The 27,893-nt window shown below is 41.3% G+C and overlaps 1 protein-coding gene across 5 annotated transcripts in view; it reads left to right on the top strand.

Annotated features, from left to right (window-relative positions):
* Positions 1 to 22,386: 22,386 nt before the first annotated feature.
* Positions 22,387 to 27,893, top strand: part of ZNF608 (zinc finger protein 608) — a 112,854-nt gene continuing 107,347 nt past the window's right edge. Inside the window, exons 1-2 of one of the 5 annotated variants that reach the window (XM_085014416.1) lie at positions 22,387 to 22,629; positions 26,033 to 27,139. In XM_085014416.1, the coding sequence (XP_084870542.1) occupies positions 26,228 to 27,139 (912 nt within the window). In that variant the 5' untranslated portion in view covers positions 22,387 to 22,629; positions 26,033 to 26,227. Of the gene's footprint in view, positions 22,630 to 24,522; positions 24,972 to 26,032; positions 27,140 to 27,893 lie in introns of those variants that run through there. The other 4 variants (XM_085014415.1, XM_085014418.1, XM_085014417.1 and 1 more) reach the window with 4 other exon arrangements.

Genomic DNA, 27,893 nt, shown 5'->3' with positions numbered 1-27,893 from the left:
CCCCACTCCCCCTTGGCAACCACAAGTCTGTTCTCCATATCTGTGAGTTTCTTTTCTGTGGAAAGGTTCATTTATGCCTTATATTAGATTCCAAATATAAGTGATATCATATGGTATTTGTCTTTCTCTTTCTGACTTACTTCACTTAGTATGAGCGTCACTTGTTCCATCCATGTTGCTGCAGATGGCATCATTTTGTTCTTTTTTGTGGCTGAGTAGTATTCCATTGTGTATATGTACCACATCTTCTTGAGCCACTCCTCTGTCTCTGGACATTTAGGCTGTTTCCATGTCTTGGCTATTGTGAATAGTACTACAATGAACATATGGGTGCATATGTCTTTTTCAAGGAAAATTTTGTCCAGATATATGCCCAAGAGTAGGGTTGCTGGGTCATATGGTAGTTATATATTTCGTTTTCTGAGGAATCCCAGATTCTTAATCCAACCACCACCGTACGCCATTCTCTCATTTTGGACTTAAAACTTCAAAGATGGTTCTGAGTAACTAGAATATTAAAATAATCTTGCTACCATCTTGAATGTGTGGTTTTGGGCAAAAACACATGCAAGCTGAGTTTTCATATTTTCAACTGCAAAATTAAGGGAGTTGGAGTAGAATATTCCATAAGGTCTTTTTTTAGCTAAAAAATTTGATTCTCATTATGTAATATTTTCTTTACTTCCATAACTGTTCAGGTTAGACCTTCCTTCCTTCCTTCCTTCCTTTCTCTCTTTCCTTCTTTCTTTCTCTCTCTCTCTCTCTCTTTCTTTCTTTCTTTCTTTCTTTCTTTCTTTCTTTCTTTCTTTCGCTTTTTAGAGCCACACCCGAGGCACATGGAGGTTCCTAAGCCAGGGGTCTAATTGGAGCTACTGCTACTGGCCACAGCCACGGCAACGCCAGATCCGAGCCACATCTACATCCTACATGCATCCTACACCACAGCTCACAGCAACACTGGATCCTTAACCCACTGAACGAGGCCAGGGATCGAACCCAAAACCTCATGGTCCCTAGTTGGATTCGGTTCTGCTGCATCATGACAGGAGCTCCAGGTGAGATTTTCAAAGAATTTCTCCCATAGCAAAACATTCAACCTCAGTATTATTTTATCAAATATTACTAACTAATCTAAATTGCTCATTTCCTGTCATGTCTTTATCTCAACATCCCCTGTAGCTCTGTTTCTAACATACTCTTGGCTCATGTGTATAGAACTAATTTGACTCCTCTATCAATTCATCCAGGAAACGCAATTTCAGTATATAATATTAGCACATTTATCCTACCTATGAATATGATCCTTAGCAGTCACAGTGGAGTATATCCAACTACAGGCTTATTTGATAGTTTCACTAGTCAACATAAAAAAAGGAAAATGCATTGCTTTTACAGATGGCTTTATGTTATAAAAATACATCCATACACATTAGCTCCTATGAGCCTCACAAACTAATGAGGTAAGTAGAGCAAGCCTATTGTCCCAATTTATAACCAAAAAAAAAGAAAAAACTAGGGCACAGCAGAAAATCTAAGTGGCTTGCCCTCGGCACTGCCATTGATTAGTGACATCTAGGACAAGAACTCAGGATTCTGACTTTGAATCCAGGGTTCTTTCCGTGGCACCTGCCCCCGTTCACAGCCAGCTTGCTCTCCTACCAAGTGCAAATCACCAAATCCTCCGCTGCTGTAAGAAATCTCTCCTACCCACTAACCACATTGCTTTATTTGGGCAGAATTAGTCAAGGAATTATTACATACATATAGAAAAGTATATGTAGTTAGAGACATGCACAAACACATACATATATATATGTGTGTGTGTGTATAGATAGATAGATAGATAGATAGATAGATAGATAGATAGATAGATAGATATGAAAAGCTGATATAGGTATTTCCAGTTTTCAATTTTAGATGTGAATTGTTGCTAGAGATAACAAAAAATTCTGGCTATTCCTAGCATTATTGTCCTCTTACCTCCTCTAGTATGGAGTTTAGTGTGGAAATCATCTATTAATCAGCTAAAAATAATAAACTCTAGGATTCTTGTGAAGAATGGGTAGCCTTGCTATTTATGGGAGGCAGAGAAAAATTCTTACCATCTGAACGGTGAAGTTCTTTCTGTTCACAGCCCCGACTGAACTGTTAGGTTAGCTGTTTACTCTTGCTGACTTCCCCTCACCTTCACAGTTTTATTGCCATAACACCAAGGCCGTTGATATTAATCTCTTTCATCTTCAGAAAGCCTAGATGTCTTCAAATTTTGCCCCTTCTTCAATCTTCCCTCACCCACCTCTTTCACACCAGTGAATTTAGGTATCACAGTAGTTGTCCTTCCATTTCTTTTGATTTGCAAATTTTGTAAAATCAGACTTCATTTGTATCCTGCTCAAACAATTGACAACCTGCCTAGTGACAGCTTAAACCCTGTAAAAGGAATGTAAAAGAAGTAGAAAATACCCTCTGTCCTCTCGAGGTCTTGAAGCACAAGCTGTATTTAAGAAGGAACTAGAGAAAAAATGTACGACAACCTATGGCAAACTAGATCGTGTGGTAGGTACCCAGTGCAAAGAAATAATGAAGTCCCGGAAGTAAAAAAAGTCTTTGGAGTAGAAACCAGGGTGGGTTTAGACTTGTTTTTTAACTTTGGAAGAATGGTATGATTTTTCCTTATAGACACCAGTGAAAGGGATAGTGGATTATAGGTATAGTCATATGATGTTGGTTTTAGGAAGATAGCAGAGAATCACAAAAAAGAGGAGGGGAGGGGTTTTGGACTCATCCAGAGCTGGGCTCAGATTCAAGCTTGGTTTGAATCTTTCTAACTACAATAATAGGAGTTACCATTTGAATGCCTGTTTTATACCAAATTGAATTAACACTCCTTATTTCATTTAATTCTCCAAATAACTTCTCCTGGGTCTTAAGATGCCTGGCACATAGTAAGGGCTCAAAAGATGTGTGTTAAACTATTTAATACTAGAGTATGGTCCCAGAGTTTCTGTCCTGGCTCCATGGTTAACAAACCCAACTAGTATCCATGAGGACGTGGGTTCGATCCCTTGCCTCGCTCAGTGGGTTAAGGATCCCATGTTGCCTTGAGCTGTAGTGCAGATCAGAGATGCAGCTTGGATCCCAAGTTGCTGTGGCTGTGGTGTAGGCCAGCAGCTACAGCTCTGATTAGACCCCTTGCCTGGGAACTTCCATATGCCGCAGGTGCGACCCTAAAAAGAAAAAGAAAAAAGAAAGAATATGGTCCTGATTTCATTTACAAGGAAGCCAAAACTCAAAGTTATATGACTTACACAAGATCGCATAGCTGACAAAATTACTTTTCTGGGTTGGTTATGGGTTAAATGAAATACTCTGGCTGCAGGTTTAGCACGATGCCTGGCATGCAAAGAGTGCTTCAAGTAAATATTAGGGCAAAACATCTCACAGAAGTGAACTGATAGAGGATGAGTAAGGACAATAAGGAGAATTCAACTATTTTTGAATTTTCAGCAATTTAAGGCAATGTGCTCAGAGTTGATAGAACTTCAAATGATCCATGTAAAGCAAATATTTGATGAGATGTTTGCTTTCATGCTCAGCCATGGCTACTGTTACCTAGTTTCTTTCCGTCTAATAATTTGAATGCTAAGCATAAAAGAGACAACTAAATGACTTTTCCTGAAATAGCCTCCATTTTCCATATTTAATAGTGGTTTAAGATTCTTTTACATAGGGATATAAAATATAACCTGTCTTGTATAATATCTTAATAATTCTTTGAAGTGTTAAAATCAAACCATAGCGTTGCTGTGGCTCTGGTGTAGGCCAGCGGCTACAGCTCTGATTGGACCCCTGGCCTGGGAACCTCCATGTGCTGCGGGTGTGGCCCTGAAAAAAGACAAAAAAACAAACAAACAAAAAAAAAAAAACAAAAAAAAACCATAAGCCTTTTGGAAACAACCTAAATATCCTTTGTTAGTCTGTTCAGATTTCTACAACAAAATACCAGCGCCTGGGTGGCTTATGAACAAGAGAAATTTGTATTCCACAGTTCTGAGGCTAGTAGACCAAGATCAAGGTGACATCAGGGGTGAGAGCCCACTTCCTCTGTGTAGCAGTTCCCTAGTGATGGTCATCTTCTCAGCAGTGTAACCTCACGTGGCAAAAGAGGCGAGCTAGCACTCTGGCATTTGTCAGGGCACTAATCCCATTCAGGAGAGCACCACCCTTTTGCCCTAAGCACCTCCCAAAGATCCCATCTCCAAATACCATCACATGGGACATTAGGATTTCCACTTATGAATCCGGGTGGGGGAGGGCACAAATATTCAGTCCATGAAATCCCTCAACTGGAGAACTGGCATAATTAGTTAGAGTATTTCCATCCTAAACATATTATGCAGCCGTAAAAGAATGAGATCATTCATGTGTACTGACCTGAGAAGAGGTTTATCATTTATTCTTTTTATTTTGCTTTTTTGCTTTTTTATGTTTTTAGGGTCACACCTGTGGCATATGGAAGTTCCCAGGCTAGTGGTCAAATTGGAGCTTTAGCCGCCAGCCTACACCACAGCCACAGCAATAGCAACACGGAATCCGAACCGCATTTGAGACCTACACCACAGCTCACGGGACCACTGGATCCTTAATCCACTGAGCCAGGCCAGGGATTGAACCTACATCCTCATGGATACTAGTCAGGTTCATTTCCACTGAACCACGATGGGAACTCCCTGTTTATCATTTACTCTTAAGTGAAAAAGCAATTGCAGAAAAGTCGTAATAGCGCAATTTCAGGTTTAGCGAGAAAAAAACCTGTGTATCATGTACATATTTGTAAATGCATGGGGAAAAGTTATGCAAAGGTATCTAGTAAACATTTGGGAGAAGTTTGTATCAGAGAAGAAAGTGCGGTTAACAGGAGAGTGACAGCAAGCTTTTGCCTTTTTACTTTATACACATATGTATTTTATCCCCTTTTTTTCAGCTTTTTAAGATGAGCATGATTACTTTTATTTCTTTCATTTAAAACTCAATAGGGATTATATCAAGATAGTGGCCTAGGAGTTCCTGTCGTGGCGCATCGGAAACACACCCGACTGGGAACCATGAGGTTTCGGGTTCAATCCCTGGCCTCCCTCAGTGGGTTAAGGATCCAGCGTTGCCATGAGCTGTGGTACAGGTTGCAGACTTGGCTGGGATCCCGCATTGGCAGCTACAGCTCTGATTTGACCCCTAGCCTGGGAACTTTCGTATGCCCCCCACACACAAAAAGATAATGGCCTAAGCATGCTGCGTATATAACTTCTCTTACACCTTAAACTCTATGAAATAATTGAAAATCACTTTTTAAGAGGGCTGCAAAAGAACATGGGTTACCATGAGAGGACCATGTATTTTGAGAAATTCCTGGAAGATAGAAACCAGTGAATAGAAGAAAGCTACACCAAAGGTGATCTCAGTAACCCCAACAATGTATAAAGTTCAATAGAGATCTCAGTATAACCCTTGGGGCATCGGAGGAACCACGTTTGAAAAAGCTGTACTGGTAGGGTTCACCTCCTTGCTCCTTTGCCACATCACCTGAACAGCAGGAAACAAAGGTTTTCTACTTTCAGATTATTACCCTAATTGCTTTTGAAGTAAAATAAGAAACTGAAGTGAAGACCTCTAGCATGTGAGTTCAGGTTGGAGAGGAGCCCTAAGTAACACAACGTCTACTGAGCAGGGGAACTGTCTGCTGGATTCAAGGGCTGTCCCTTCCCTCTATGTAGTGTTGGCTACTAGAATAAAAGCATTTTGAATGAGGACCTCCGAAGTGGGAGTTCCTACAGGTGCGCCCTGGAGGCAGTACGGCAGGGAGCCCACAAAGGCTAAGAGGAGCGCCCCACCCAGAAGAGAGGCCAGGAGATACTTTTCCTTCCCAAGTGGTGGGAGATAGCACCGAATATCTGAAGGAAAAACATTTGAAAAAGAGGCTCAAAATGCAGAAAGCAGAAGAAGTTAAGTCCTGAGGGAAAAGTCCCAGATAATAGAATCATGCATGTAAACTAGAAAAAAAAAAAATCATTCATGTAAAAGATGTAGGAGAACATTCATAGAATAGGCTGATGTGAATTAGAAGCCTTAAAAATTGCAAAAATAAAAATTATGATTATTGAAAAGGAGAGGGACATGTTAGGGGTATAGGATTAACAGATACAAACTATTATATATAAAACAGATAAGCAACAAAGATATACTGTAGAGCATAGAGAATTATACCCTTTTTTTTTTGTCTTTTTCTTTCTTTAGGGCTGCATGTGCGGCATATGGAAGTTCCCAGGCTAGGAGTCTAATTGGAGCTGCATCTACCAGCCTATGCCACAGCCAGAGCAACACATGATTCAAGCCACATCTACAACCTATACCACAGCTCACGGCAATTCCGGATAATTAATCCACTGAATGAGGCCAGGGATCAAAACCCGCATCCTCATGGATACTAGTCAGTTTTGTTACTGCTGAGCCACAATGGGAACTCCAATACCCTTTATCTTAAATAAACTATAATGGAGTGTAATCTGCAAAAATATTGAATCACTATGCTGAATACCTGAAACTAATATAATTCTATAAATCAAATATACTTCAATAAAATAGTGTCATTATTGAAATAAAAATCCTTGATAGGAGTTCCTGTTGTGGCTCAGTGGTAACGAACCTGACCAGTATCCATGAGGATGTGGGTTCTATCCCTGGTCTTGGCTCAGTGGGTTAAGGATCTGGTGTTGCTGTGAGCTGTGGTACAGGTCACAGATGAGGCTTAGATTCTGTGTTGCTGTGGCTGTGATGTAGGCCAGCAGCTGCAGCTCCGATTCAACTGACCCCTAGCCCGGGAACTTCCATATGCCACAGGTGCCCTAATAAAAGCAAAAAAAAAAAAAAAAAAAAAATTAGAAAAAATTCTCCATCTCGGTAGAAGTAGCAGAATGGATGTACTATGGTCCAGACAATGAGCAGGGAAATCAAGCCCACAGTCTTTACCAGAATGCAGTGCAAAAGTACAGTGTGATGGGCTGAATTGTGTTCCTCCCAAATTCATATAGTGAAGCGCTAACCCATGGTATTTCACGATGTGACTGTGTTTTGAGATAGGGCCTGTAAAGAGGTAGCTATGGTTGTATGAGGTCTTAAGAGTGGAACATGACATCTGACTGGTGTCCTTATAACAAGAGGGAATTTGGACACAAAAAATGCATACCAGGCTCAGTGGTTAACGAATCTGACTATGAACCATGGAGTTGCAGGTTCAATCCCTGGCCTCGCTCAGTGGGTTAAGGATCCGGCGTGGCCATGAGCTGTGGTGCAGGTGGCAGACACAGCTCAGATCCTGTGTTGCTGTGGCTGTGGTGTAGGCCAGTGGCTACAGCTCTGATTAGACCCCTAGCCTGGGAACCTCCATATGCCACGGGTGTGGCCCTAGAAAAGACAAATAAATAAATAAATAAATAAATAAAAAATAAATAAATAAAATACATACCAGGGATACATGGCAACAGAAGAAAGGCCATGTGAGGGCACAGAGAGAAGGCCACCATCTGCAAGCCAAGAAAGAGGCCTTGATCACTCCAGTATAGTGAGAAAAGAAATTTCTGTAGTTTAAGTCATCCTGTATAGGATATTTTACCTCGGCAGTCCTAGCAAACTAATACAGACAGAAACATGGAAATCATGAGAAAATAGTTAAGAAACCCAGACGATATAACCAGAAGCGTAACAGGTATTTGCTAAGAGTTCCAGATAGGTAGAAGGGAGGTAAAGAAAGAATGCAATTAAGAAAAAGTCTCACAACTAAAGACAAATAAGAGTCTGCTAATTAAAACAGTTTCGGGTTTGCTGAACAAGATTCATGCTTAAGAGACCCACAACTACACACACTGTAAAATTTAATAAGTGAATCAGAAAAAAAAAAAGTGATGTGAGGGGAATTTCCTGGGGGGTCTAGCAGTTTAGGATTTGGCATTGTCACTGCTATGGATTGGGTTCAATCCCTGGTCTGGGAACTTCCGCATGCCTTGGGCCCAGCCAAATAAAATAAATAAATAAATAAATAAATAAATAAAAGAAATAAGAGATCTGTAGAAAGCAGCTTCTAAACCTTGATCCAACTCTAAACTTTGAAGCTATCAACAAGAGACAGAAAAGACATAAAGGACCATAGTTTGGCTATAACAAACTCACTGTGCAAATAGATTATTGTATTCAAAGAGAGCTTCATATCACTTTTTTTTTTTTTTTTTTTTTTTTGGTCTTTTGTCTTTTTAGGGCCGCATCGCAGCATATGGCATATGGGTTTCCAGGCTAGGGGTCTAATGGGAGCTGTTGCTGCCGGCCTATGCCAGGGCTACAGCAACACCAGATCCGAGACACATCTGCGACCTACGCCACAGCTCACGGCAATGCTGGATCCTTAACCCACTGAGCGAGGCCAGGGATCGAATCCGCAACCTCATGGTTCCTAGCTGGATTCACTTCTGCTGTGCCATGACAGGAACTCCAGATCTCTTATTTCTTTTAAAGAAGGAAATTGAGTCTCGGAGAGATGAATGGGCTAGGTGTTTAAAAACATAGTCTCAAATTCTTTGGCACTCTTTCATAGACCTTCAGAGAGGTGGAATCTGTTTCTTCTCCTTGAATCTGGGTAGGCCTGTGACCACGGGGACTGACACAGTTTGGTAGTAGGGTGACCAACTGTTCTAGGTTTCCCAGGACTGTCCTGGGTCCCCAGGAAACTCCTCAGAACCATACAAACCAGATAGGTTAGTGAGTGACTAGAGACGTGATCTAGGTGCCTTCTAAGGTTGGATCACAAAAGGCCAGGTAGCTGTCACCTCATTCACTAGAACATTCATTCTTAGAGCCCTGTGGAGCCATGTAGGGAGTATGACTATCCTGAGGCTACCAGGTTGGAATGGCCATGTGTTAGTATTTTGAGTGACAGTTCCAGCTGAGCTCATCCTTCAGGCACCACACCAAGGTGCCAGGAATGTGAGCAAAGCTGTCTTGGACTCTCGAAACTCGCTCACATTCAGGCGAAGTACCACCAAGTAGTTTTTGTTGACACCACACAGAACAGAAAAAAATCATCAGCAAGGCCTGCCCTTATTAGTGACTCTCAGAATCATGAAATATATAAAATTAGTTATTTTAAGCCAAGAAGTTTTGGGGGTTGCTTGCTACATAGATGTAGATAATGACGACAGTGGCTAAAGTTATCTATAGCTTCTCAGGTCACTTCTGTTTGGGTCCAGTGTTTGGTTGACCACAACTCAGCATTGCAATTTTTTCCCTTTCAAAATTAGTAGAGTTCCCACTGTGGCACAGTGGAAACGAATCTGAATAATAATATCCATGAGGATGTGTGTTCGATCCCTGGCCTCGCTCATTGGGTTGGGGATCTGGCGTTGCCGTGAGCTGTGATGCAGGTCGCAGACAGCTTGGATCCCATGTTGCTGTGGCCGTGGTGTAGGCCAGAAGCTGTAGATCTAATTCAGCTCCTACCCTGGGAACTTCCATATGTCTCAAGTGCAGCCTTAAAAGGAAAAAACAAACAAAACCAAATTAGTGCAGCTTCGCTTCCTAGATTGAGCCATAATTTTCTAGATATTAAATACAATTGACAAAACAGTGTAAACCAGCTGTAATGGAAAAAATAAAAATCATTTTTAAAAAGTGACTGTTACAGTAAACTGTCTTTTGACCAAGAAATGGTTATAAAGGTTTTTTTTTTTTTAAGATATTTCTGGCTCATAGTTTATTTTTCTATCAGTCCGCATCTAATCAGGGAAAGAAACCAAATGGTAATTTGAGCAGGGAAAGTTTAATATGAATAATTATTAAGTATAACAATGGATTGTAGCAATGAGGGAGTGACTAGTAAGAAGTTAGGAGAACTTTAGGAGTTCCCTTTGTGGCTCAGCAGTTAACTACAACCCGACTAGGATCCATAAGGGTGCATATTCATCCCTGGCCTCACTCAGTGGGTTAAGGATCCCGTGTTGCCCTGAGCTGTGGTGCAGGTCACAGACGCAGCTCAGATCCTGAGTTGCTATGGCTGTGGCCTAGGCCAGCAGCTACTGCTCTGATTAGACCCCTAGCCTGGGAACCTTCATATGCCTCAGGTGGGGCCCTAAAATAGAAAAAGAAAAAAAAAAGAAGAAGAAGTTAGGAGAACTTTAAAGAATATGAGAAGAAAAGATATGACATATAACACAATATCAGAAATAATACGGTACAGTATAGGCACTATCCCTAGTGCTGAAATAAAGCGCCCAAGGAAGTGTTTTCTGCTCCCTCACACCCAGAGCTGAGATCCAAACCTTTTGAAGACAACAACAGCCTTGGCTCCCTGGAGGGCAAAGAGGCTTTGTGGGGCCCTGCCAGCAGAACTTGCAGAAAATCTGCTCCCTAGAGTGTTGGAGAAAGCTGGACCCAGGGAAGTATCTCACAAGAGGCAGTTAGCAATGATACTGGCCATGGAGGTGCCTATGGAAGTTGCTGGACACCACACACTGCAGGAGCTTGGTGCTGCAGGAGTCAGCCAAGTGAATATGCTAAAGCCAGGCTGCAAAACTCTTCCCTTCTTTCCTCTTAACACATCAGCTTCCCAGAAAGTTACTTGATATACTGAATTATTTAGGGCTCTAGGTGTCTGAATAACAAATTCTAATTATCTCAGTTTCTATTCATCTTAGCTATTTCACTTCTGTTGCCTTCCCAGCCTAATCTGGGTTCCACCAAGGTTCTTATGCTCCTGCTGCATGAGGGGCAGTCACCTCCTTCTGCTAGAAATACTTGTTCATGATGGAATGGACTTGCTGCAGACACACCTGAGTGGTCTCCTTTCCTGTCGTCCTTTCTCAGCTAGGATCTGTGTTCATCGATGAATCTCGAAAACTCAACTCCTCTTTCTCCCCACTCCTTTCGCTTGAAATGGATGCTTCGTATTAACAATAAAAAGTCTCCTCCTCCCAGACTCTATTCAAACTGTGCTTCTCTATTCCCTTTCAACAGCATGCTTCTAAAGAGTAGGCTTCGTTTGATCTCTTGATTTGCATCCCTTTGTCTGTCCTGAACCTGTTGGGTTTATGTTGCCATTTTGCTTATGTTACCCTTTCTATGATCGCTAAGTCTTTCCCCCAAATAAAAACCAATAGAGGCTTTTCAGTCTTAAACTTCCTGAATTGCCCTGATGCATTTGGAATTATTGATCACTGTCTCCTTCTTAGAGGTATCTCTAACCTGTTGGCTTTTTGCCTTTTCTTCTCTTTTTCCACCTGCGGCATGCAGAAGTTCCTGGGCCACTGTTGAACCTGCACCACAGTAATGTCCCAAGCTACAGCAGTGACAATGCCAGATCCTTAACCCACTGAGCCACCAGGGAACTCCTATTTTTCTTTTTAATCTCTCTGCTCACTTATTCATTATTCAAGCAGTTATATTTTCTGCTCCCAATTTAGATGTTGGTATTCCCTAAGGAGACCAGTTTTGACCCTGTGTTCTGTTCGTTGACATTAACTTTTGCTTCCGTCAACTTGTTTTCATTCATAAAGACCTATCTTTCAATGGGTTTTCATTTTTCAAGACCTCTCCTTGCTCTGGTTAGTTTATTTAATTTGGCTATAGAATATTCTTTCTTTTTTTTTTTCTTTTTGGGGCTGCACCTGCAGCATATGGAAGTTCCCAGGCTAGGGTTTGGATTGGAGCTGTAAATGCCAGCCTGTGCCACAGCCACAGCAACGCCAAATCTGAGCCACGTCTGTGAACTATACCACAGCCTACAGCAACCCCAGATCCCTGACCTACTAAGCTAGGCCAGGGATCGAACCCACATCCCCATGGATACTAGTTGGATTTACTTCCACTGCGTTACAACAGGAACTCCAGAATATTCTTACAGAAACTGTTATTGCTAAGTTGAGAGTTTCTAAGTTCAGCATTGGCTTACTTCATGTTGTTATCATTTGTCCACTGAATATACTTGTTGGCTTGAATATTATCCCAGTACACCTTGAGGGGCTCATTAACTATTATGATCTCCTACCTTTGGGGAGAAATCCTTTCTGCTATACTATTTTCACATATAGAAGTTCAATGAAAGTTCATTAACTTGACTTTTTCTTTTGGCCATGGCATATAGCAGCTTAATGTGGGATCTCAGTTCCAACCAGGGAACTCCCAACAAACATTTTTTTGAGCATTACGATTTCTAAGAACTCTGTGGGGCATCATGGATGTTATAATTCATTTATTTCCTTCTGGACCTTTTTGCTTAATGTATTTATGACTATAAAGTAAGTTATAAGAAATTCAAAAGTTTTCCATAGGCCTGCTAAAGCGAGGCCATTCATTGCCTTGTGATAAACTCAAACTCCTCTTCACAGCGGGAAAAGGCCATCCTCCAATCCAGTTGGGCTGAGAGTATCTTTTTATACACTATAAAAGGCTGCCCTTTCTTAGGCTGATACAGCACAGAGCCAGGGCTCATAGCCTAGTAAGCAGAGCATGAGCTGGTCAGCTTCCACTGTTCCCTCCCCAAACCGCTGTGTGGGTTCATAATGGCCCTCTCTACAATAAGACTTCAACCTGCAGCCTGACCACTATCTCTCCCCTTCAGGGTCCCTGTGATCTAGTTAAGCTGCACCACCATTGCTGTTCTCTTCTTTTTTTGCCTCTACACCCTGTGTTCATTGTGTTTCTTCTTGGCATGACCTTCCCTCCATCTCCATCCTAATAGGGGACAACAGTTTCCCCTATTTCTTTGGCTAGAGCCTTTACTGATTCCTTAGATCATGTTAGCTCTTCATTGCCAAAGAAATACTTTCATACTTAATTATCATAAATTAAATCCTTTCTGGAGTTTGGCAAGTGTCTTATCTCAGCAATGAAATTTGAAGCATCTCTAGAGCAGAGAAGATGTCTTAACCCCTTTTTGTATCTTCTGTGAACTTATATAAGGTTTATTGAATGAATATCACAAATTCAATCCCAGGAAATAAGTTAATATTTGTAAAACGCTTAGCTCTGTACGTTTCACAGAGTAAGTGCTGTACAGGTATTTGTTAAGTAAAATGAAAGGTTGATAGGATGTGAATTTAGATTTGAGAGGACTATTGTTATTATAATTAATGATAATTGTGTCCATAATTTAGTAATGGACTCAGAGATACTTTCCTCTTTTATCACTAGACTTTTAGTAATGTGGAACCAGTGGATAGAAACATTGCTTTCTTTTTATATTCTATTCCTTTTTCTAATTACATATCATTTCTCTTACAGTCACAGTTAAATCTCATTATATTTAATGATTTATCCATTTTCTGCTATAACAATTTTATCAGTAACTCCTTGTGTTATAATCTCATTATTTCACACAATTATATCCTATTTGTTAAGAATAGTAACTGTTACCATGATTTCATCTTCTTCAATGCTCTTTTTACTCTCAATGTCATAGCCTTCTTTCCTTCTTTGTGCGAAGATTAAACACTTTTCATTTAGTGTAATTCTGTTCAGTGCTACTCATATTATATAGTATCTTTTACTCTATGTTACTGCTTTAAAGAATTTAGTTCTGTGTCTGAACTGTTGGTTTCATTTCTACAATTCTGTTTCTTTAAATATGACAGAAAATTGGCCCTGAAGAAATCTGAATTACCAGATAATTTTTTCTTTCTTCCAGTGTGTATATACCTGAAATGAATATTAAATCTTCATTTCTTAATTTCTATTGAGTATATTTCTATGTGGGATTGATTTTTATCCTTCTTGACTGAAATATAATTTATGTAGGTTACAGGGGTTCCCTGGCGGCTCAGCAGATTAGGGATCTGGTATTGTGATTGCTGCGGCTTCGCTTGCTCCTGTGGCACAGGTTTAGTCTATGGTTTGGGAACTTCTGCAAGCTGTGGGGATGGCAAAAAAAAGTTACAAAATGTTCGAATAGTGCAAGTTGAAAATATAAACAGAACATACAGACTTTTAGCAAATATGGCCCAGCAAGTGATTTTGACCTAAAATAGACAAATAAACAGAAACCTAAGTAAACAAATGGTGAGAAGCCAGCATAATCTGCCACTGCTTGTTTGTATACATAGAATTGTCATTTGAGACTATTTTACCCTATTGGGTTAATGCCAAAAATGTTCTAAAGCCAAGGAATAAATTGTCTTTCTGAATAGCTCTTCCTTCTCTGAGATCTGGTAGATTTTTTCTTTCCCTTTCAGTATAGAATTTTCCAAATATATATATGCGTGTATTATATAAAGAATAATATGATCCCAAAGAATACATCACCAATCTCAAAAATGATCAAATCTGAAGTCAATTTTAACCTCACTCTGCTACCTATTATGGGATTTTCTTTTTTTTTATGTTTAAAACATTTCAACTAAGTAATAATGAGAAGTTAATTTTTTTTTTTTTTAATTCTGAGTGTTGGGTGCCATGTCTTTAGGTTGGCATAGTATTGATCTCTGGTGGAAGAATGACAAAATGGGTTTTCTTTGATTGAAATACAGTTAAATTCATTATTCTTTCAGAAGCAGATGTTGCCAGTCACCTGCTAATGTCTCTGTGCTCAACACAATGGGTGGAACTGTTGTCTGGAGCCATGTTTTGGTGGCAGTCAATGCAGTGGTTGAGCATCTGGGCTCAGAAGAGCCTTCATACATAATTGAATCTGGGCTCTACCAAGACTTGGCTGTAATACTTGAAAAAGCTCCTTCTCTTTTCTCCTTCTCAGTTTCCTTATCCAATGATGCTATCTTATGGGGCCTCTTTGCGACTGAATGAATCAATACATGTGAAGAATTAGGAAGAATTTCTGGAACATGGTAGGTCGCACATATATTTCTCATTATTACTACTATCTTGAATTATAGCCTCTTTTAAGTTTGAAAAAGTTGTGCACCCTTAAGACATTTGTGGGTTTGAGGGGATAATGATGTAAAGTTATAAATAATTTAAAAAATTATAGGTAAGATACCTTAATTATGGAGAAAAATACATTGTCTGCTTTGCTCCTAAAATGGCTTGACACAACTACTTTTCAGTATTAAAAGTATTTTATTTTATGTTTTGTCTTTTTAGGGCCACACCCAAGGCATTTCGATGTTTCCAGTCTAGGGGTCTAATCGGAGCCGTAGCCACTGGCCTACGCCACAGCCACAGCAATGCCAAATCTGAGCCACATCTGTGACCTACACCACAGCTTGTGGCAATGCCAGATTCTTAACCCACTGAGCGATGCCAGGGATCAAACCTGTGTCCTATGGATACTAGTCAGATTCGTTTCTACTGAGCCACGATAGGAACTAGCGGTATTAAAAATGTTTTAATGTCATGTTTTAAATTTTTAAAATCTCGAAGAAAAAAGTTCTAGTTGGGAGAGTAAGATACAAAAATTAAACCGTATGTTAGAACAATTTGTTCATTTAACTTTTGTGGGAATTCCTCTAAAATCTAAGGAAACACAGTGAGAATCCAAGTAAACAGAAAACATTAAAATATGGTTAAAAGAAATGTCCCCCGACATAAAATTCTATTCTTAGCAGACCCCCCAATATGATCATTAAGTTTTAAAGGTGTTTTAGAAAATACCAGGTTCTCCCCTGGAGATTTTAAAATCTTGAAAAAAAGAAGACAGAAGGAAAGAAGAGAGGAAAAAAGGAAGGAAAAGGAAAGGAAAGAAGGGAAAGGAAAAGGAAAGGGGAAACGGTGATTAAAATATTTTTGGAGGAACAAAGTCCACGGAGCAAGCTGGCATGCACTCTTAAATCGAGCTGTGGAAACCTTAATACTGGCCCAGGAGTCAGCCAATCAGGAGGCTGAGAACCATATTTCCATAATGATGATTGGCTGGTGGACTGGAGGCTCAGCTGAGCTGAGGATGGGAGGAAAATGCTCTGCTGAGAAAATAGCAAAACAACTTTCTGGCTTTCTGTTGTTTATTGCATATTCTCCAAATGATTGTAGTGATTCATCCTTTAGGAAAGCTTGTTTTGAAAACAAAAGAGGCACAGTTGTTCATAACAAAAGTGATACTCAGCAGCCAAGGAGCTGCGCATAATCATACTCTTTCATTTTTCTTTAAAATAAAACTTAGGTCTCCTGAATTTTTTCTTTTTTTTTTTTTTTTTTTTTTTTTTTTTTTTTTTTTTTTTTTTTTTTTGTCTTTTGTCTATTGTCTTTTTGTTGTTGTTGTTGTTGTTGTTATTGTTGCTATTTCTTGGGCCGCTCCCGCGGCATATGGAGGTTCCCAGGCTAGGGGTTGAATCGGAGCTGTAGCCACCGGCCTACGCCAGGGCCACAGCAACACGGGATCCGAGCCGCGTCTGCAACCTACACCACAGCTCACGGCAACGCCGGATCGTTAACCCACTGAGCAAGGGCAGGGATCGAACCCGCCACCTCATGGTTCCTTAGTCGGATTCGTTAACCACTGCGCCACGACGGGAACTCCCCTGAATTTTTTCTAACCAAGTATGTGAAGACTTCCTAGGAGATGCTCAGAGGTTTGATTTAAATTATGAATTAGACAGGGGTTGTGATTTCTGATAAACATCATCTTTGCTTTATTAATCTGTCAGCTTTGTGAAATATGCATAAATACAGTGTACTTTGTAAAGTGTGGGAACATCTTTAAATTCTAGCACCAAAAGTATTTGAAATACTCTCACTGTTAAGGGGATTCTACTGCTCTCCAAAAGAGCTGTATTAGGAAATCTCTTTCTTGGAGTCATGTATGTGTGAAAGCGAAATATACATTTATCAGCGTATTTGGTGTTACTCTCACAAAGGTTCACACATACATAACAGTCCACTGTCATTAAGTCTTAGAGATTTTTGAAAACAACCAAAGGAGGAGCAGAAAAAGAGAGATGGACTAGAACACGGCTGTATCCTGCTGCCTTTTGGCCCTCCGCTGCTTGGTGGTTTGTATTTTATTGTAGTTGTTTTAGCTTCAAATAGAGCGGTGACAACATTTCACCTCCACAGTTTTAAATTGGGTTTTACAATTATTTTTTTCACAAACCATCTTTCTGGAAGTGAGAATAATTCCATAATGCAGATTAAGCAGAAGTATTTTTCAGTCTCTCCCAGTGACCATTCCTTGGCTGGCTAACAGACCAGCCATTCAGAAGCAATTTTCTTCAGGCTGAAATTATGTGCTGACCGTAGCAGATCACTTTCCATAATAACCCTTCCCCCACCCAACGCTAAATACAATCTGTCTCCTACTCACTGTAATAACGTGCAAATGACTGTAATTTTGCAGACAAGAAACAGCCCAAAGTGAAACGTGTCTAAACAGAGGTCGATTTGAAAAATCAGGGCTATTACCTAAATCTGTAAAATACATATTGTAATAAAACCAGCAACAGCAATCTCCAATAAGTAGTTTTTTAAAAATGTAGCTTGTGTTTTGATCTTCTTTATGCACCCGGTCTACCCTGGCATAAAAGAAAAATCCTTTTCCACAAATGGTTTCATTACACGCGATGTAAATTGCCTTACTTTGCTAACTGATCTGCAGACCCTGCTCGGGCACCCATTCAGATAGAGTAGCACACACCACATTGTAAGGGCTGGGCCAAGAGGAGGTAAGATTTCAGATACTTAACACTGACCTACATCACGGCTCCCTCAATGTGACTAGTGTACAAATGTTTTCCTTTAGAAGAATGTGCTGCTTTGCAGTATTTGCTGGGTTCCCTGGGACTGTAAGGCATACAAGGGACAAGATCTGGATACTTTTGGATTCTTTTCAAGTTGAGGATTGTGAGAAGGAAGGGGAAAATGCCTCCATATGTAGGGAGAAACTGCCCTTTTAACTTTACATGGCTTCACTATTAAACTTCCTTGTAGTCCTGAATCAGAGCAGGGAAAATTTGTTTTATAGCATTACAATTTGTTTAAACGAAATTGTATTATAAAGATTTTTAAAAAAATTTTATTTCATGGCATATGGAAGTTCCCAGCCCAGGGATTGAATCCCAGCTGCAGTTGCCGCAACTCTGGCTCCTTAACTCACTGAGACGGGCGGGGATGAACCCCATGCCTCCTCTGCAGCCACTGCCATGGGATTCTTAACCCACTGTGCCACAGTGGGAACTCCATGGAGATTTTTGAAGAGAGACATTATTCTCCTTCCCTTGGATGTAGGGTCTCTTTGTTACACCCTAAGGAATTTAAATTGAAGGTGAACTTAGAGGGCAAAGAAATGACCTGAAACGTTAACACAGCTGTGTTCTGCAGTGTGTATAGATGTCTATATTTACAAAACGTATCTCAGAATGTCTACCAGTCTCTCCTGACCTATCGTCCATGGCAGGGTGAACACCATCTGGGTCTTTCTTCCCTAACCACTCCCCCCATCCCCCATGGGGAAGGACCGGAAATGTTTGTGCTGGGTTCTCTCTCTTCATTAGACATCTGCTTCTTGGCACTTTATTTTGGTCCAGTGGTATTTCAGGATATGGCAAAAACGTCAGATGTTTGACCGAGAAACACTGCTCATCACTTTTGGAGACAGTTATCTAGACATACATATTGTTAAAAATACTCTATAGAAACTTGAAATGGATTTAGTAAGCATGTGTGAAAAGGCAAAGTTTTCTCTAAAAGACCTTTCCTGGGTAGGCAGTTAGGATGTGGCCCCTAGGTAAAGTGAAGAAATGGTTAGTATTTGTACGGATGTCTTAATAAATCACCAACCCCATGTTCCCTAGAAACCAGGGCAGGTCACCTGCCCACAGCTTTGAGGCAGGTCTGTTCGTGAACAACCCCAGACAGGATAAGACTCCAAAATCTTCCTGGGCAGCCAGAAAGCTTCTCATTAGGTCTAAATTAAGTTCTGTTTCTCATAAAATAGGTCCATATCCAGGTAGGGTTTTTTGGTTTTGTTTTTTAGAACTTTGCTTGTCACTTTCCCCCCTTTTAGTCTTGAGTAACTCTCTCATGTCAAGCTTGGCATAGATTTAGAAAAGCTAGGCCCACGTATAGACTCTCTTCCAAATAAACAAAAATCCAAGAAATTCTTTCTCTTTCTTTTGGCTGCTTCCTGGCATATGGAGTTCCGGAGCCAGGGATCGGATCCAAGCCACAGTTGTAACCTACACCGCAGCTGCAACAACGCCTGATCCTTTAACCCACTGTGCCAGGCTGGGGATCATGCTTGCATCCTGGCACTGCAGAGATGCTGCCAATCCCATGGTGCCACAGTGGGAACTCCAACATCCAAGAAATAATTTCGGATCCTTAATGATATACCACAAATCGGAGAAAATAGGCACCAGAGAAAGACCACCACGTTTTCCTGTGTTACGCCTTGAAGCCCCTGGCCTCCTTGGCATTGAGTTCTCTGCTCTTAAAAAGAAGGAAAGGTCTCATGCTAAGACTTGTGGAAGCAGTACTTGCAGGAGAGCCGGTGGTGAGGTGGTGACGGTTCTTAGAGATGGGGCAGCACTCTTGAACTGCTCCTTTACACTATCTTTCTGCCCCTCCCATCCCGACATTCCCCCTAGACTCCTTTCCAGACAGCTCCACCCCTCCACCACATCTCTGAGTAGACACATACTAAAATGTAAAATTACAAAGTGCACAGGTTATACAATCGTGTACTAGTATTATCACTTATATGCATGTGGAAATCAGTACAGAGACTAGTCCGTTCCTGTGGTCTAGATGAGCGATGAAGATAAAATTTCCTCTTCTAAAATGTGGTAGAACTTCCCAATTTTCTGAGGGGAGTAGCTCTGATTTTCTAAGCTGGTAGTTAATTATCTTAATGTCATTCATCAATTAGCTGATAGCCCTCTGGTGTCTCTTGATTGGCCCCTTTGTCAAACAAAACAAAACAAACACACACAAAGCCAGCAGAACAACTCTGGCTGATTCAAGTCTCTTGGCAGAACTTGGAGGGCAGGGGGTGGGGGTGGGTTGTGAATAGGGTGTGGAGATGTTGGAATGGAAGGAAAGAGCTTGAGTTTATCCAGAATGGTTTGGGTTAAATATGTGATTGAATTTGGCAGAAGCCTTTATCTTTTACTCACTATGGGGTTTATGAAAAAGGTTTAAGAGTTAGAGTTGGGTGTGGAAGTTAGAGCAGATTATTTGAGTATTAGGAAGCCTAAACTAGTATTAGTTTTACTAAATCTCTGTTGCAGAACCTGTGATTTGCTTTTACCCAGGGAGTGTGTTGGAGGAATGCTTCTATCCTTTTTGAACTTCATCAGGTCTTATTTTCTATGCCTTTTCAAGTATAGTGATTTTAAGAGCTAATCATTGATTTTTTCCAAGCTGATATCACACATGGGATAGCCATGGTCTTCCAAAGGCTGAAATATAGATAATACTCCAAGGAGACTGGGAGTGCCTGAGTAATCTGGTTCTTTGAGGAACCGTTCTTGTGAAAGAAAGAAGCAAAGTTAAAAAATCATTGTGTATGTCCTCTTATCAATGGGACACACACAAATTGTAAAATGTGTACATTCAAAGATATAAAACAAACGTCATAGTTAAAATGGAGTATAAGTAGATATCAGATTGTCTCATCTGCCCCATTTTATTTGTTAATGTACATCTTTGATTTGAATACAAATCTATTTAAGGAGATCTAAAGACATAAATTTCATTCCTCTAGTTTACATACCTCAGCAAAGTATGGAAACTGCTACTTCGTACTATTTGCAGCATCAAATCTAGGTCATCTTGGGTTGTGAAACAACTAATAGGCATTTTAAAAAGTGGAACTAAATATACTAAAAGTCCAAATATGAGTCAACAGCCATAACTTAAAACATGTAACTTAAATATCTTCACTGACCCACAAAATCATCATTGGATATTTATATCATAAGCCATCTTCTGCTAGGTCTAAGTCGCTTTGTGTCCACTTGACTCAGTTAAGACTTAAATTGCAGTTGTCATGTGGAAATTACAAACCCAGTAGTGTTGGATCTTTAAAACTTGCTTTTTATTAAATTCAGAGCACCGTTTGATTTTAAAATTTCCATATTACAGCTCTTAATAACAATGAAAAATTAAAACTAAAGGGACTTTAAAAGCTTAATATATATAAATACATTAGCCTAAGTATTTTCGCTGTTACAGTACAATACTGAACTTGTTATTTCACATTAACTTTTCTTGTCCTGTGACCTCAGAGTCCCATTAACTTGGTTGTTGGCATTTGTCCTACAATAAATTCTAAAATATGTTTGTGTTTTTGGTGGACTGCACAGGTGCAGTATTCAGTGGACTCTGACACCCCTCTCTCCCCAAGGTAGGGTTAAAGATTTGGGGGAAGGAGAACTCTGACAATCCTTCCGTTTAAAAATGGTACAGGGACTGTTTAAGGGGTTAATCTTCCTAGTGTATTTATCTCCCACAAATCGATTTTTTAAAAAAATGAGTCTGACCCGAGGTGTTAATATGGTTGGCTGGGACCTTATTTTTTATTTTTTTGGAGCGCCTAGGACCAGGTGGAAAGCTTTGTTACTAATTCCAGGGAAGAACCTTTGACGTAGTGGTGGTTAAATGGTTGCCAGTGTTCACACTTCATTGCTTGTGGACCAGAAGACTGGGAACAAAAGGGTTACTTGTTTCCTCACCGCCGCCTTCACCCCCAGATCGATTTTTCTTATTTAATCAGCGAGTAAAATGAGAGACACAGGGATTAAAAAAAAAAAAAAAAAGGAAGAAGGGCAAAGTGGTGGGGAAGGGTTGAAAGCCAGAAGCTTCAATACAGAAAATCAGTCTTGGGAGTTCGCGCTGCCGAGTCCTTGCAACACGGAAGGGAAGCCAGCAAAACGCTCGCAGTTATTTCCACACAGCCAGGCTCCCTTTTCGCTCGCTACGCGCTAGTGGCTCATTTGGCTTCCCTCTGCCACCGAGCGATCACATACATTATTTCCCCCAAGATAACACAATCAAACTTGTATTTACCGACATCCTCTCCTCGCAGCCTGTTTGAGATTTGTTTTAATAAATAAGTATTTTATGTGAATGATGTAGTAATTGAAACAGGCGCACCATTTTTTCCCCCATCTTACTGCAGGAGGTTCCTCAACCCCAATCTGGTTGGAAAATAAAACGCTTTGTCTCCACAACCACCCCCCACCGCACCCCCACCCGCTCTCAGTGTGTGTTTTATACGTGTGTATATCTCAACCCCCTACAGTAGCCAAGAGAAAGCAGCTAGCCAATGAGAGAGCCCAGTTTCATAAAAGCTGCTCTCTGATTGGCCGGATGAGAAAGGGCAATGGGAACAAAGAAAAGTCCCTTTCAGGTATAGAGGCTGAGAGCTCCTTTTGCTCCACTCCCCCTGTGTGTGTGTTGTGTTTCAGTCCTGATTTCAGTGTTGCAGAACAAGCTTGTTGTGTGTGTGCACCAGGGGGATTTTTCTTTTTTTTTAATTTTAATTTTTGCTTTTATAAAAAATACACAGGACGGTCTGTGACATTTGATGGTCCATCTTCTTTAATAATAAATTTGTTGAAGAGATTATAATTTCCAAAATAAAGCGGCTGCAACTAAACACATTCAATGCAGTTAGAAGGAAAAGGTCAACTCGATCCAATACAGACCGTAAGTACGGTTGCGTGGTGTGTCTCTATATAGCACTTAGCGGGGACTTCATGCAGGGGAATGTGCGAGTTTTATGCATTGAAATGAGGAACTAGTTACAGGGTTTGGCTTTTGCATTGAGAACAACAACCCAAGAAGGGTGAATTTTTATTCAGTGGAGGGTGAAGCATTTGTAACTTCTTCACACAAATTAAGCTTGACTGGGCACTTGGGGTAACTTAGAGTAAATTACCTTTTGGGCTCTAACCCAAGGAGAATAAAAGTGACACAGTTACAAATCCTGATCTGCAGTGTCCATTCTCTAGCGCACCTCACCCCACCCTCTCCTATCCTAGCTGGGCAGGACCCTCTTCCAAACCGAGCCAGGAAAATGGGGGCAAGGGCAGAGCAAGCCGATTTCTGTCTCTTGTCACATCTAGTGCCCAATAATTTAATATTAAACAAGGGAATAGTCACCCATTACATGTAATGGTTATAATTACCGTTTTCCACCTCCTTAAAAAAGCAAGCAGCAAAAACACCATTAAGGAGAAAAAAAAAAAAAAGCCCCACCCAACCCAAACAAACCCACAAATAGTAACAATGGTGTGTTTATTACAGGACCTGCCTAGAGAGCTAGCAAAATGTTTTTCTTTGTTTAAGACATTGGTGGGGGGGGGTCCCTAAAATCCAAGTAGCTTGGAAGTGCCCTCCCCGCTCGCCTGGTCGTCCCCATCCCGGCCCCTTGGGAAAGCCGACAAATTGGAGATAAGTTGAGGAAAGGTTTATAAGGTGTTTCTTTAAAACATCTGCTTTGCTCTTGTGCTCATTACATTTCACTCCTTCCGAACTTCCGAGCCTAGATCTGCGAGAAATGTTTCACATTCATAACTTGTAGCTGCTCCCACTGCAAGGGCGGGGGTGGGGGGAGGCGGCGGTGGGGGAGAGTGTGTGCAGGGGGAGGGGAGAGACCTTCAGCTTTTTTTTTAAAGACCAGATCAGTATTTTCTTGATACGCTTGTCACCATTTTTGTTCTCACGACAACCAATTGAGCCCTTGATCCTCACGTGATGTGAAAGGCTTGCACTGTAACAAAATCGCTTCTTTTAGATGGTTGGTTGTTGCTAACTCGCCCATCCCCCTCTCCCAGCCCCGACATTTCCAGCAAAGCGACTCTCCACTTCCAATCCATCAACAATTCATTACTGCTTTTAGCTTCCAAACGCCAGCTAATTAAAAATACTAAGCCAAGCTCTGGGGCCATCTGACTAAACACAGGAGGGGGTGGGCGAGGGAGGAGGAGGAGAGAAAAATAAATAAAAAGGAGACGCACCGTTTGCTGCGACTATAAATGGGAAAAACTGTCCTGAAAAAGGTCGCCTTAAAAAAATCTTTTTTTTTTTCCCCTCTAATTATCGAATTACCACATGACTGATTGACTTGAGCGACAGCAGATTTTTTTTTTTTTCTCCCCCTCAGGGACTTATACTAGGAACTCGGTTCCTTTTTCTTAAAACAACATAAAACAGGAAAACATCACATCCTTTAGGTTTCGAAGACTGAACCAATTTTAAACGCCGTTATTTTCCCCACCCCGCCGACCCCCGCCCCGAGCGAAGGCTGTTAAAACTGGTTTATCAGCTCCCTGAATCCTCTGCTCCCCTCCCCCTCGCACCTTTCTTGTTCTCCTCTTGCCGGGCTTCTCGTCCCCCCCCTTTCCTCCTCCCCCCTCCCCACCCCCCGCGTCCCCCTCCTTTCCTCTTAAGTTAGTTCAAGAAATCAAATCTGTCAGGACGGGCGGAAAAATGCCACTTCCCGACTAACAGGCGGAATCCAGCCCAGATTTTCAGTCCTTTCTTCTTATTCTTTCTTCCCTTTCACTAATTTATCCCGATGTTAGCACATTCTGTCTTGTTACTAGCGGACGCCTGTAGGTTTGCTACATGGGATCATTACTTACTGATCACGGTGACTCTGAAGTCTGGAACTGAAGGCGGAATGAGAAGTTGGGAAAACTTTTTTCTCTAAGCTCGCTCTCTTTTTTTAAAAAACTATTATTCTCGATGCTTGTTAAGAGGAAAAAACCCTTTTGGTGCTTCTGTTGTGAATGTGAAACATTATCTTCCAGCTGTACAGTGACACATTTTTTTAAGGAGAAAAGGACTGATTCGTTTGCCAAAAGGGGGATGGGGAGGTGGAATAATGTTATCGAGTGATTATTCTGGCTGAGATGTGTTATTTGGTTCCTTCCTTCTTGATCATTTGGTGTTTAAGTAAAATGAGGCACAGGCTTGTTTGCCGAGTGGAGTGGGAAAGGCATTTTGATTTGCTGGCCTAATTAAAAAATGATAAAGGATTAAAGGTAAGCAATGTCTGTGTGTGTGTGTGTGTGTGTGTGTGTGTATGTATATTTATTTTTTTTTTTCTTGACAACTGTTAAAAAGGGGCTGATCCCTTTAAAAACCGTTTTAACTGATCTTTGTCAAACACACACTCATTTGCGGTCATTGAGGCCACCTTGGCGCAGATCACTTAAAGTGTATGTCTTAATCAGTTTCCCGTACAGTCAGTAGCACCATATTTAACAGACTGAGCAAGTCTGTGACCTAGGAATACGGTAGAATTGTTTAGATGTAATTTTTTTTCTCTCCAAAGGCAGATATTTAGCCTTTTATTTAACACTGTCTTTTCTTTAATAGAGAAATGCTCTTAAAGACGTGTGTGTATATTTCAAGAATAAAATTGTATTAACTGTTGGGAAAGACAGGATAGGAGAGGGGGGTATGGGTATGGGGGGGCGTATTGGTTGTTTGTTTTTTTTTTCTTTTTTTTTTGTTTTTTTCCTGTTCCTTACTGGGAACAAAAACAGATTGCCCAGACAATTTGTAAAAAGAAGTAATAAAATTAGAAATGAGAAGAATTTAGTAACATCATTCTGAAACTAGTCTCAGAGAACTTCCAGGGTCTGGTCTTTTAAATTGCAAGATCTAGGACATGTTTAAGGATGTTTAAAGCGTGTTCCTTCCTCTTGTCTGAGTGTTCAGGCTGTGTTTCTGGGGTTGTTATCATGTGTATGTGCCAGAAAGAAAAAATCCTAAACTCTCTCTTTTTTTTTTTTTTTTTAAACCTTTCTGGACTTGACTCAGATCCTTAAGATATTTTGATGCCTTTAAAAAAGTGATTATCCTTGTGCTGTTCATAAAGGGTTTTTCTTTTTTAGCTACTGTGAGATGCTTACTGTCATGGGTATGTTTTTCGGGTTTGGTTATTTTCCTTTAAACCTGATATTGGACTGTGGAGACAATACATGAACCACTTTACTCTCCATCCTTCCCTGTACCCCTTACTGACTCCCCAGTATTAATCGTTTTTTATTCTGGTAACACCCAGACAAGAAATATTCGACTTTTCCCCCCTTCACAGGAAAAGGTGGACCTGGACTGAAGGGTGTAAAAATCCCTGGACACATTCCTGGGGCAGGAAAAAGAAGAGGAAGATTAGAAGATTTTTTTTTTTTTTTTTTTTTTTTAAGAGAAAGCCCAGCGGAGCTAAACGAATGTCCCCTCATCTCCAAAGGAAAGTTCATCGGATTTTTATTCTAGAGAGCTCATCTTCAGGATGTCAGTGAACATTTCTACGGCAGGAAAAGGTGTGGATCCAAATACGGTTGATACTTATGACAGTGGCGATGATTGGGAAATCGGGGTTGGAAATTTAATAATTGATTTGGACGCTGATTTGGAGAAGGACAGACAGAAATTTGAAATGAATAATTCCACCACCACCACTAGCAGCAGCAACTCCAAGGATTGTGGAGGTTTGGCCTCAAGTGGGGCCGGTGCTACCGCAGCCTTAGCTGATGGCCTAAAATTTGCTTCTGTTCAGCCCTCTGCTCCCCAGGGGAATTCACACAAAGAGACCAGCAAATCAAAAGTGAAAAGGAGTAAAACTTCTAAGGATGCTAATAAATCTCTGCCTTCTGCTGCCTTGTATGGGATTCCCGAGATCAGCGGCACTGGCAAGAGGCAGGAAGTCCAAGGGCGCCCTGGAGAGGCAACTGGCATGAATTCAGCGCTGGGTCAAAGTGTGAGCGGCGGCGGCGGCGGCGGCGGCAACCCGAACAGCAATAGTACCAGCACCGGCACCCCCGCTGCCACCGCGGGGGCGGCCTCCTGTGGGAAAAGCAAAGAGGAGAAGCCAGGTAAAAGCCAGAGCAGCCGAGGCGCCAAGCGGGATAAGGATGCGGGGAAATCCAGGAAGGACAAGCACGACCTGCTTCAGGGCCACCAGAATGGCAGTGGCAGCCAGGCCCCCTCCGGGGGGCACCTCTATGGCTTTGGGGCCAAGAGCAATGGAGGTGGCGCGAGCCCCTTCCACTGCGGGGGCACTGGGAGTGGCAGCGTCGCGGCTGCTGGGGAAGTTAGCAAAAGTGCCCCGGATTCAGGGCTCATGGGAAACTCTATGTTGGTAAAGAAGGAAGAGGAGGAGGAGGAGAGCCACAGGCGAATCAAGAAACTGAAAACTGAGAAGGTAGGATAAAGTCGCCTTCCTAGATCTCGTACTTTCCTCTTTGTGTGTATTTGTGTGGGTGTTGGGGGGGGGTGCCTCTGTGTGCCTCACACCTCTTCTTCGTGCTTTCTGGCTCTTTGTGAGATTTCTGTGCATCCTTTCTACGGACGGTGGGGATGGATGGGGGAGCTTACTTGGTGCAGTGTTTAGCTCTTGCTTCAGCTGCTGCTTGTGCTAGCGTTTGGGTCCCCAGGTGGGAGGGCCTGAATGTTCAAAGAACCTTTCCCCCCACAGGAGGGCTCCTGGCCAGTCAGCCAATTGCGGTGTGCTTTTAATAGAAAACCTGCTCCTGTACCCACTTAACTCTTGTCCTTGTTTCTTGTTGAAGGAGAACTGTCTTCTGTTTTCCTTCACATGTCCCAGAATTTCTGGGTACTGTGTCCTTAGGTGCAAGGTTCATGTTCCCTCCTGGGAGAGGTATGTCGAGGATTCCGATTTACACTCCACCCTCAACCCATTTATTTATTTTTTATGATGTTCTCCGAAACGGTTCTATCAAAGGATATCATCCTGTTTTCGGTGCTGAACTAAACCTTGGCATCCCAGGCTCATTGGTTTCCTGTGTAGGAAAGAATGGAATGGTTTTGGTGGCTGCTGGGACTCATTCTTTGCTCCCTTGCCCAGTTCTTAGCTGGAGACTTAAAGAGTGTTATCGCTTGGATTTCTAGTTTGACCTGGGAGCTGAAAGGTTGGTGAGAAAAGTGAAATAGATTGG

Source organism: Sus scrofa, chromosome 2, assembly GCF_054392235.1.
Source record: "Sus scrofa isolate SSC_HxYL_T2T_F1_AM1 chromosome 2, Sscrofa_HxYL_maternal_Yorkshire_Landrace_v2.0, whole genome shotgun sequence".
Taxonomy (NCBI): domain Eukaryota; kingdom Metazoa; phylum Chordata; class Mammalia; order Artiodactyla; family Suidae; genus Sus; species Sus scrofa.
This window is presented reverse-complemented; position numbering and strand designations above follow the sequence as displayed.